General features: G+C 54.9%; 1 protein-coding gene across 1 annotated transcript in view; it reads left to right on the forward strand.

Annotated features, from left to right (window-relative positions):
- Positions 1-10,251, forward strand: part of LOC119111263 (proline-rich protein 2-like) — a 31,504-nt gene extending 21,253 nt beyond the window's left edge. The window contains exons 4-6 of the mRNA XM_037235084.1: positions 3,037-3,672; positions 9,716-10,111; positions 10,201-10,251. Of these exons, the coding sequence (XP_037090979.1) occupies positions 3,037-3,672; positions 9,716-10,111; positions 10,201-10,251 (1,083 nt within the window). The remainder of the gene's footprint in view (positions 1-3,036; positions 3,673-9,715; positions 10,112-10,200) is intronic.
- Positions 10,252-10,707: the final 456 nt, after the last annotated feature.

Raw genomic sequence — 10,707 nt, forward strand, 5'->3', positions numbered from 1 at the left:
CTGGTTTTAGAGAGCAGTGTTCGTCATAATGTATTAATATATGTTCCGACCACGCAGTGACGACATCAGTGTTGTAAAAACACGTTACACGCTACATTATGATGATATCATAAAAATAATTGTAGCTCAGACTTGTACGGACACAGAATACAAGCATTCCTCTATCAACACTCGCCCGGGCAGCCGGTTGACTCCACTTTGCTCCGGCGTGGGTCAGTCTGAACCCCCGCTGAGATCTCAAAAAGCAGGAGAGCTAGAAACGCCAAATTTACATGGCGCATTGTCCTCTACGTAAACTCACTTATTCTAAATGTGAAATTCCGAGGCCATCGCCTTTGGGTTGAATAAAGCCAAACAAAGTAAAACTTCGGATTAGTGTCCAAAGCGCTACCAGACGTCCTCATGCACCAACCTGACACCTAGATACCTGTTCTAAGCAAAAGATGACTGGTGTTAATTTACAGCTAGACATTGTTTGGCTTCTAGAAGGTTATAGTGACCAAAATCGTAGGAGATTGTTTGGATCTTTGCATTTAAATAAACATGAAGAATTACGCAAATAGGTAAGGTCCTAAAAACCAAATGTTAACTTGGATCATTTCAGGTCAGCGACCTATTCTAACTTTAAACAAGTTCATGGAGGACGTCAGCTGTAGTCCCTGTTCTTGCTAAATTCGACATGAGCACCAGATGCTACCTCACACAGTTTGCTTTGGAGTAAAAAGCCAGGTTGGTTTTGACCTCTTTTTGACTCTCGAATCTGACCCCACGTCAGAAGAATTTGTTGCCATCGTAAATTAAATTAGTTAATTGCCTAAGAAACAACCTCCTTAGAAACTGCATTCGTTGACAGCCTTGCTCGAAATTGCCTTCACTCGCACCTCACATATTCTGATGCAGCTGTATATCATGTCTGCAATGTCAGGGCGCAGTCGCAGACTGAAACCTGATTGGTTAAATCACAGGGTGCAACCAGACTGGTGAGCAACAACACTTTCGGCGGTAACGACAGTGGTGCGTGCCAACACTCGGACGTAACTCAAACCGACATTTGGGTGATATTTTGTATAGCCTAAATGACGCTTGCACTCGAGCTTGACAACGTGAGTAGCTAGAAGTGTCAACAACGTTACAAAGTTTGAGTGTTCCGAGAACAACACATATTGCGCCTATTTAAGATGCGTGCTGGCTGCCATCCAGGTATACAGTCTATGAAGATATTTGGGCGTGATTTAACGAATAGGTCATTTATCTGCCCCATACGATGCATTCATTGCTGCTAATTACCTGAGCGACATCGCCTGAAAAGATCAATGACACCTATGCTCCTACATGCCATTACATTCTCACTCAGCATTGGTTAAGCGCTAACTGATGCAGGATCATCAATGAAGCCTGAAGTATATCTGGTGCCTTCTAACAACATCAAAAAAACTCCTTCTCGCAAGTCCTATTTCACGTGCTTTATGACGCGATCTGATCAGCTCGATCGTGACGAGCATGTAGGGGAGCCGCACAGCAGCCGCGCTGGCCACAGTGGCGGCTGAGTGACGCCAGCTGTGAGCCATGGCAACCGGGCGGGGGTCGGAGAGCTCCGGAGCTGGCGAGGCGCGCTGCAGCCGACCGCGGCCGCCTATCGACCCGGCCGCGGCGGCGGCCGGCGGCGCGCCGCCCCCATCTCTGGCGGCGGCGGCCCGCGGGGCGCCGGCGGCTCCGGAGGGCGCCGCAGCGTCCCGGCGGAGTCGTCAGCGCGCCGCCGGAGCCGCCGCCGCCGCCGCCACCGGCACCGGCGCCGGGCGCTGCTCAGCGCACGGCGTATTGATCAGGTGGGGGCGCGGCCGTGCTCCGGATCAGGGCTCCGGCGGGCCGCCTGTTGTCGCACATCACCGGGACAACGGCTGGCTCCGCGTCGTGACCGCCGCTCCATCCTCAGGCGGCACGTGCATGTCCCCAGCCGCCTGGCCTCCGGACGGAGCGCGGCGCGACCGGCGGCGCGGCCGGTCCCGCTCCTGGACGCCCCGGGTTGGCGCCCCTCACATCGCTGGACCGTGACCCACGTCGATGTTAGACGTAGGCAGCCACTGCAGCTTGGTGTTCCTCTCTGTCGCCATTCCCTTTAGAAGATGCCTGTGCTCCGAGACGTCTTGTCCATCCCAGGGTAAACCTGTGGTGCGTAGTCGCTGCATGGTTGTTTGCACCTCGCACACGCACTGGATGTTTCCACGGCGCTGCTGAGAAGGGTTGCTGCGTGCCATTCTTGGAAGTGAAGGATGTTCCTATGCATTCCGTTTGCAGGAGAAAGGTTCTCGGCCGAATTGCTTCGTCGAACCGGGCCCAGTGTTCAACTGCTGGAGACGTTAAGTATATAGGTGTGAGAGCGCCATTACTGGAAAGCTGGTCGATCTCCATGAGTGCGGCGGTTGGCGGAAGTCTCCTCAGGTCCCGCGAAGCCGAGTCCTCTCACACCGAGCTATTCCCTAACGACGTCGTACCACGAACGGAGAGCGGCGTGGAGCACGCCCGTCCTGCCACCTCACGGGGGCAAAGTGGCGAGTTTACTGCCCGCACACAGCGGGCCTGCCGGAGACCCCGCTGCCTCCCCGCCACTGACGCCACGCTCCGTCCTTTCAGTTCGGCCTGGCGGGCGCGGGCGGCGCATTCGGGCCGGGCCAGGCCGGGCCGGGCGGCCAGTTCAGCCCGCGGCTGCCCAGCCCCGTGCCGCCGGCGCAGGGGCCGTTCTCGGGCGGCGCGCCGCGGCCGCCGCTACACGGGCCGCAGCCGTCGGCGTTCGCGCCGGTCACGCCGCAACTGGGCGGCCCGGCGCGCGCCGGGCCGGCCTCGCCGCGGCCCCCGCTGGCCGCCGGCCACGGGCCGGCTGCGGCGCCGCCGGGCTTGCAAGGCTTCCCGGCCGGCACGCAGGCTCTGCCGGCGGCCGGCAGCCGCGGCTATCAGGAGGCCGGGGTCAACCCGCCGATGGCCGGCCAGGCCGGGTATCCGGGCTCGGCGGCCGGCTACCCAGCGGCGCCCGCCGCGCAGGGCTACCCACCATCTGCCAGCCAGGGTTACCCGAACGCCAGCCAAGGGTACCCATCCACCAGTCAGGGCTACCCGGCCACCAGTCAGGGCTACCCAACTGTCGGCCAGGGTTACCCGGCCGCCAGCCAGGGCTACCCTGCTGCGTCAGCCGCCTTCAACCCGCCGACCTCCAGCCTCCCCACTGCCTCTCAGGGGAACGTGCACGCCACACAGGCGTTCCCGGCCACCTCTCAGGGGTACTCGGCCACCTCGCAGGGCTATCCCGCCGCCTCGCAGGGCTACCCCACCGCCTCGCAAGGCTACCCCACTGCCTCTCAAGACCACCAGGCCAGCTCGCAGAGCTACCCTCCAAACCAGCAGGGCCACCCGATGGCCGCCGCGGACGGGTTCGCTGCGGCATCTCAGCCCTTCTCCGGTCCGACTGCCGCGTACCCTGGCGCGGCTCAGGGGTACCCGTACCCCGAGCCGTCTCAGGGCTACCCGGGGCAGACGCCACACGCTGGCTCTGCGTTCGGACCCGGCGCGCCTCTCAACGGACCCACGCACCACCAGCTCGGCAACAGCGGACAGCAGCTCCAGAGGCAGCAGCTGTCGCACGCTCAGCAAAACGAGAATATGCTTAACCGAAATGTTCAGGTGAGGTTTGACGTCCAGCGGAGGGCGTTGGGGACAACAGAGGCGTTCGGGACAGCGGAGGGCGTTCGGGACGTTCGGGACGTTCGAGACAGCAGAGGGCGTTCAGGACATTAGAGGGCGCTCGGGACAGCCATTTGGGACAGCGGAGAGCGTTTGGGACGTTCGAGACAGCAGAGAACGTTCAGGACAGCGGGAGAGCGTTCGGGACAGCCGTTTGAGACAGCGGAGAGCGTCTGGAACGGCGTAAGGCGTTCGAGACAGCGGAGAGTGTTCGGGACAGCGGGGGCGCTCGGATCAGCTGAGAGCGTTTGGGACAGCGGAGGGCTTTTGGGACAGTGTGGGCGTGCGATGGCTTGTTCATTGGCGCTACATTTGGTCTGATCCGCATCAAATCACGGTGGTAAGGCCGCCTCTCAACCGGCATTCAACGGCAGTGGCCTTCGTTGATTGCTTAACGTGCGATCGGGGGTCACGCCATCCGGATCGACAATGATAATCTGTTTACAATTGTTTCGGAATGACCCATGGGCGACTTAAACGCCACTTTCTTGCTGTCATTCTGTCTTGTACTAGTGTCCTTGTTGCGTCGTGCTATTCTGCTAACCGTTTCTTTTCTGTCAAGCGTCAGTAAAAATTAAAACGTTGCTCATGGTTGTTTTGCAATTTTGCAAGTGCCCATACACACATATAGTTGCAGGGGAAATTTCACAACCATGCGGCAAAGTCTCAAAACGTATGGCGGCAGGTGCAATAGGATTTTCATTTTCCATTCTGCTCAGCTTAAGCCAGGTGATTTGCTTAAACATCAACTGTTCCGCTGATGACCTATGCACTTACTTCGATGGATCATTGCTGCATCGCTTGTGTCAAGAAGTATCTGATGTTATCACGTCATTGGGAACTGCAACTTTGTATCGTTCCTATGTCTGTAGAGTTCGTAGTGTCACTTATTCCGCTTTGTCATGAAGTTCACTATAAATGTGCTATTCATAGCTATATGTAACATGCTATACATACGGATACGTAAGATAAGTTTTCGTTGGTTGTTTAGGGCATTAGCGAGGAGCATTATTCACATTGATAAGACAGTAGTATTGGCCTTATTCCTCGGAGAAACCAGGAGAATAGAGATGTAGTTAGGTTGATATTTTGGCAACATGCCTTTGTCGAAACAATAGCAGAAGTCAATCAACAACAATATCTTCTGCTATTGTTTTGATACAGGAATGTCGCCGAAATATCAACCTAACCATATCTCCATTCTTGTTGTTTTTCCGCCGAAAAAGGCTAATACTACTGTCTTAATTTTTTAAAAAAGTTTTCGTTGGTATCAAACTCAGGGCAATAGACGCGCTGCAATGACTTTTTCTCACGGCTTTCGAACCTGGGCCAGCAAGAAAAGACTTAAACCTTGCTAGAAATATAGCTCTACGCATGCTGCTACTTAAGATTGAACCAGAACCATCTTTTGGAAAACACCCCAGCTCAAAATTCCGTTCGCACCACATGAACCATTTCAGAATCTCCATCTACTGCGTCGTACCAAGCACCATTTCATGTTTCACCTCGAACTTTCACACTCCTTTATTTCGTCGTTAAATGACATCTATTGAGGCCCGATATTGCGCGGCGGCGGAGGTGGCCGCCGAATGGCTGGCTAGGGATCGGGTCGGCGCGCGCCGAATCAGCCCAGACTTACGTCGCGGTAATTCGTCCTCCGGTCCGGGAGCCGCGATATTAACCGCCATAAATCGGCAGCCGACGGGACGGTGCTCTCTTGAGATCGGCGGCCGACGGGACCGTGCTCTCTTGAGATCGGCGGCCGACGGGACCGTGTTCTCTTGAGATCGGCGGCCGACGGGACCGTGCTCTCTTGAGATCGGCGGCCGACGGAATCGTGCTCTCTTGAGATCGGCGGCCGACGGAACCGTGCTCTCTTGAAATCGGCGGCCGGCGGGACCGTGCTCTCTTGAGATCGGCGGCCGACGGGACCGTGCTCTCTTGAGATCGGCGGCCGACGGGACCGTGCTCTCTTGAGATCGGCGGCGCTCGGAGCCAGCTCGAGAGCAGATGGTTGCGGTCCGGGAGGTCTCGCACATATCTCTGCGATTGTGGAGTACAGCCCTGGTCTCTGCGACTGCACGCTGCCGCTCTCTGGTTGCGTGCCTCTGGTTGGTGGCATCCTCCAGTCGCACACATGCAGTAGAAGCTACTCTCTGGTTGGCACCGGCCTCCATGTGTACACATGCAGTAGGAGCTGCTCTCTGGTTGGCACCAGCCTCCAGGCGCACACATGCAGTAGGAGCTGCTCTCGGGTTGACGCCAGCCTCCAGGCGCACACATGCAGTAGAAGCTACTCTCTGGTTGACGCCAGCCTCCAGGCGTACACAAGCAGTAGAAGCTACTCTCTGGTTGACGCCAGCCTCCTGGCGCACACATGCAGTTGCAGCCACTCTCTGGTTGGCGCCAGCCTCCAGGCGCACACATGCAGTAGGAGCTGCTCTCGGGTTGGCGTCAGCCTCCAGGTGCATGCATGCAGTAGGAGCTACTCTCTGGTTGGCCCCAGCCTCCAGGTGCATACATGCAGTAGGAGCTGCCCTCTGGTTGGCGCCAGCCTCCAGGTGCATACACGCAGTAGGAGCTGCTCTGGGATTACGAAACTGCAGTCGGAGGGTGGCAAGCATAACGCTGAGCACAAAGCCGACATAAGGGCGTGCGACAGCGACCAGAGTCGACCTACAGGCACGCGACAGCGACCAGAGCCGGCCTATTGAAACATAGCAGCAGTCTGAGTGGAGCGCGACACATGCCAGTGGTCGGAGCTGGTCCCTGGACATTAAGCTGCCATCGGAGCCGGCCTATTGAAACATAGCAGCAGTCGGAGTGGAATGCAACACATGCCTGTGGTCGGAGCTGGTCCCTGGACATTAAGCTGCCATCGGAGCCGGCCTATTGAAACATAGCAACAGTCGGAATGGAGTGCGACACATGCCTGTGGTCGGAGCTGGTCCCTGGATATTAAGCTGCCATCGGATCCGGCCTATTGAAACATAGCAGCAGTCGGAGTGGAGTGCGACACATGCCTGTGGTCGGAGCTGGTCCCTGGACATTAAGCTGCCATCGGAGTCGGCCTATTGAAACATAGCAGCAGTCGGAGTGAAGTGCGACACATGCCTGTGGTCGGAGCTGGTCCCTGGATATTAAGCTGCCATCGGATCCGGCCTATTGAAACATAGCAACAGTCGGAATGGAGTGCGACACATGCCTGTGGTCGGAGCTGGTCCCTGGACATTAAGCTGCCATCGGATCCGGCCTATTGAAACATAGCAGCAGTCGGAGTGGAGTGCGACACATGCCCGTGGTCGGAGCTGGTCCCTGGATATTAAGCTGCCGTCGGATCCGGCCTATTGAAACATAGCAGCAGTCGGAGTGGAGTGCGACACATGCCTGTGGTCGGAGCTGGTCCCTGGACATTAAGCTGCCATCGGAGTCGGCCTCTCGGGACATGGCGGCTGCGGAGACGGTATCTGGGCAATGACTTGTCAGCGCCTTGTGCATGGGATCATAAAACGGTCGGAAGTCCGGTGGCGTGATATTTAATCATGAGCTAGCCTCGGACGCCATGGCTGTCGTAGGAACGGGCTCCTTGACACATGATAGCCTAGTGGTCTACCGACGTCAGGCGAAGACTTGTAGTGCCTATTCAGAGGATGTGCAGATCTCTGTTCACGCCAGGGGCAGACACATTTGCTAAGGTGGCGCAAGCATTGGAATTGATGATGGCGATCGTTATCTGCAATACTGATGCTGACAGTGTGGATTCATAACGGCAGAAATTGGGTTTTAGTATTCCAGGATATTTTGGCAAGCACCAAAAACATCCAGAAGTCATTGTGTTAAAAGGAGCACATGGCGAAAACAATATATGATAATGAATATGTAACAACAAACGGAGCAACATAGCAGTAACAAGCCGTTTCCCATCTCTGCAAACACACGATGCACTAGCGGTGGAGAATTACCCTATTTATTCGTACGTCGTCCACACGCCGCCCTAATGCCGCATGCGCAGCCCAGCACCAAGGGCTGGTCGAGTCGCCGATGGTTACACCGCAAAACATGCTTTGTGAAATATCTTATTGTGATTATATTTATTATCTTATTTATGATGCCATCTAACCCACAATTTGACAGGCATAATTTGGTTCGAGGTAATCAGAGAATCGGTTAGACTGGGTGAAACATTGTGGTCTAGTTCTTTCTGATTATGCTCTGTGGTGTTCACTGAGATAGGCAGGAGCTTCTGCGACATACCTGTTTTTGTTTGTCAGATTTTATATCTGCTTCATTTCATATATCATTGGTCCCTGGTCGCAGCGCTGGGCCTTTATTTAGTGCAAAAATTCGAATCGTCACTCGTTGCAGGCAGGCAAAGGCGTAGCGATGCAGCAACGATCTGCGCTACACACAGCCTTCCTTACAGATCTGTGCGCGACGATTTGTTTTCCTTTTGTTTAAGAAACGTCGAAAACGATTTGTTCATGTCGATTTGATTCAAAACTAACATAAAAACGAGCATGATAAGCACAAAACCTGCCCGCGAGCACCAGCGATCAGGCCATTGGTAAACAAAATGTATGGTGGTGAGAATTTTCTCCGCCATTTTGGAATATGACTGACGCCAGTAGAAATTAACGTCTGTAAGTGACACGGCGAACGGCGTACGCAGTTAAGCGATCTTACTGAGCACACATATTGGGCAAATCAAAGCGAATGAAGAATATGGCTTTCTGAGTGGTGAGATAGGAGTCCGACGGCGTTTCTCCAGTGCAGTAGGTATTTCAAATGACAATGTTGACTAATTCAAAAGATTGAAAAAACTGGTGTATCGACCAGGGGCGTAGTTTCACAAAATGAGCTGGTGAGGGGGGAAATGAACAGTGAAACATTACCTAACCCACCCCAAAGCATGCCAACAAAGGAGTTTCTCCTTAGAAGTGACTCTCTGATCTGAAGCCTCCCATCCCAACTTGATAGGACACTACATCCTTGTTATGACCCAAATCAGTCGTATCTGATCTATGAGTGAAAAGTTCAGAAAACGTGGCATGCTCCCAGCCATGTGCAAAATTAAGGACTGTTGTTCCGTAATGTTCTTCATGAATCTTCCCACCTCGTGATTCCGGTGGCAGCTGTCGACACTATGAACGTGGCAATGTACAAGATTAAAGAGTGTTGTTCCGTGATGTTCTTCATGAATCTTCCCCACTCGTGATCCCAGTGACAGGTGTTGATACTCTGAACGTGGCAATGTACAAGATTAAAGACTGCTGTTCTGTGATGTTCCTCATGAATCTTCCCCCCCCCCCCCTCGTGATCCCAGTGACAGCTGTTGATTCTCTCAACGTAGCAATGTACAATATTAAAGACTGTTGTTCCGTGATGTTCTTCATGAATTTTCCCCCCTCGTGATCCCAGTGACCGCTGTTGACACTCTGAACGTGGCAATGTGCACAAGGCAAGGTTGTAACGCCATGCAGAGCATTTTCATAAAGCTTTGATTCAATAGGTAACGACTGCCAAAATTGTGATCATGTAAAGAACCAACAAGGTCATGCGTAGCCCAGATCAAAACCGCACGCAGCTCTGTACTGGAATTCCTTGCTGAGCATGGGATGACGACAGACAATATGCTGACCAGATGCCTTCTGTGTGTGCGTTTACGCGTGCGTGTGTTGTGTTTAGCGGGACAAGGTTTTCATATTCCACTCAGCCGAACTGCAACCACAATTATCCAGTTAAGATAAATGCAAACACAACAGTGATAATTCACGGAGTAGTAAAGAAAATGATGGACGCCCAGTGTAGCCAACCAGCCAGACCGGAAATAAAGGACTGAAACGTGTTTTGGACAAACTGTGGAAACTAGTTTCTCCAGAGCGATCCAAGTATCTTCCGTGATTAATTCGCCTCTGCATCAAAGCACTGCCGAGCCAGCCAGCCACCAAGGTCAGCAACCAACCCGCCGCCTCACCTTTCCCAGGGCTTTCAAGCGTCGACGGCCGGTCGGCCGCCGCAGCCGCTGGGACCGCAGTTTGCCGCCCAGCAGCCGCAGCAGCTGCAGCTGGGCCCCTACCAGCGGGCCCAGGGCGTGGCCGATGCGGCGCACAGCATGGGGTCACCGTACCCGGCCGGCCAGGCGGCGACCATGGCGGGCCAAGCACTGCCGACCTACCCGCCAGTCACCATGGCGCCGGGCATGCTGACGCAGGCGCCGCAGCACATGATGAACAGCGCCGGCCGGCCGCCGGCCAGCAGCGCCAGTCAGGGCCCGTCCATCAGCGGCATGCTGGCCGACTTCAGCCGCGCGCTCGGTCAGTACTGCTCACTCTGTGGTACCGTGCCCAGTCAGCACAACCCGCTCCGTCCGCCGCACCCGGTCAGTGTCTGCCGTGCTCGGTGAGAACGGCCCGCCCGATTTGCCACACGCGGTCCGTGCAGCCCGTTCCGTCCGTTGCACGCGGTCAGTACAGCCCGCCCTGTCTGCCTTACGCGGTCGGTGAGGCCCGCTCCGTCTGACGCATTCGGTCAGTAAAGCCCGCTCTGTCTGTCGTACGCGGTCATTACAGCCTGTTCTGTCTGTCGTACGCGGTCAGTGAGGCCCGCTCTGTCCGTCGTACGCGGTCAGTGAGGCCCGCTCTGTCCGCCGCATCCGCCCAGTACAGGTCGCCATGTTTGCCACGCTCGGTCAGTACAAACGGCTTAATGTTCCGAACTCTAGCGTGGGTTCTGTAAGAGCTAATATGGGCTTCTGTCCCCGTAATGGACACCAAATGACCGCTGGTGTTTGCACGCTCTACGACCGAATAACCGCTATTCCGCTACTGAAAATGTTTCTAGGTGTCTATCGGTGTCGGATACTCTGTGTTTAGTGCCTCAAGTATCTAAGCCATGCAGCAACACATTCAAAAAAGTTTATTTGAATAACTACGCGTGTTTCAAGGAACCTTCAAACATAACAAATAATTCACTTGC

The sequence above is a fragment of the Pollicipes pollicipes genome, unplaced genomic scaffold (assembly GCF_011947565.3).
Source record: "Pollicipes pollicipes isolate AB1234 unplaced genomic scaffold, Ppol_2.1 Scaffold_7261;HRSCAF=8764_pilon_pilon_pilon, whole genome shotgun sequence".
Classification (NCBI taxonomy): domain Eukaryota; kingdom Metazoa; phylum Arthropoda; class Thecostraca; order Pollicipedomorpha; family Pollicipedidae; genus Pollicipes; species Pollicipes pollicipes.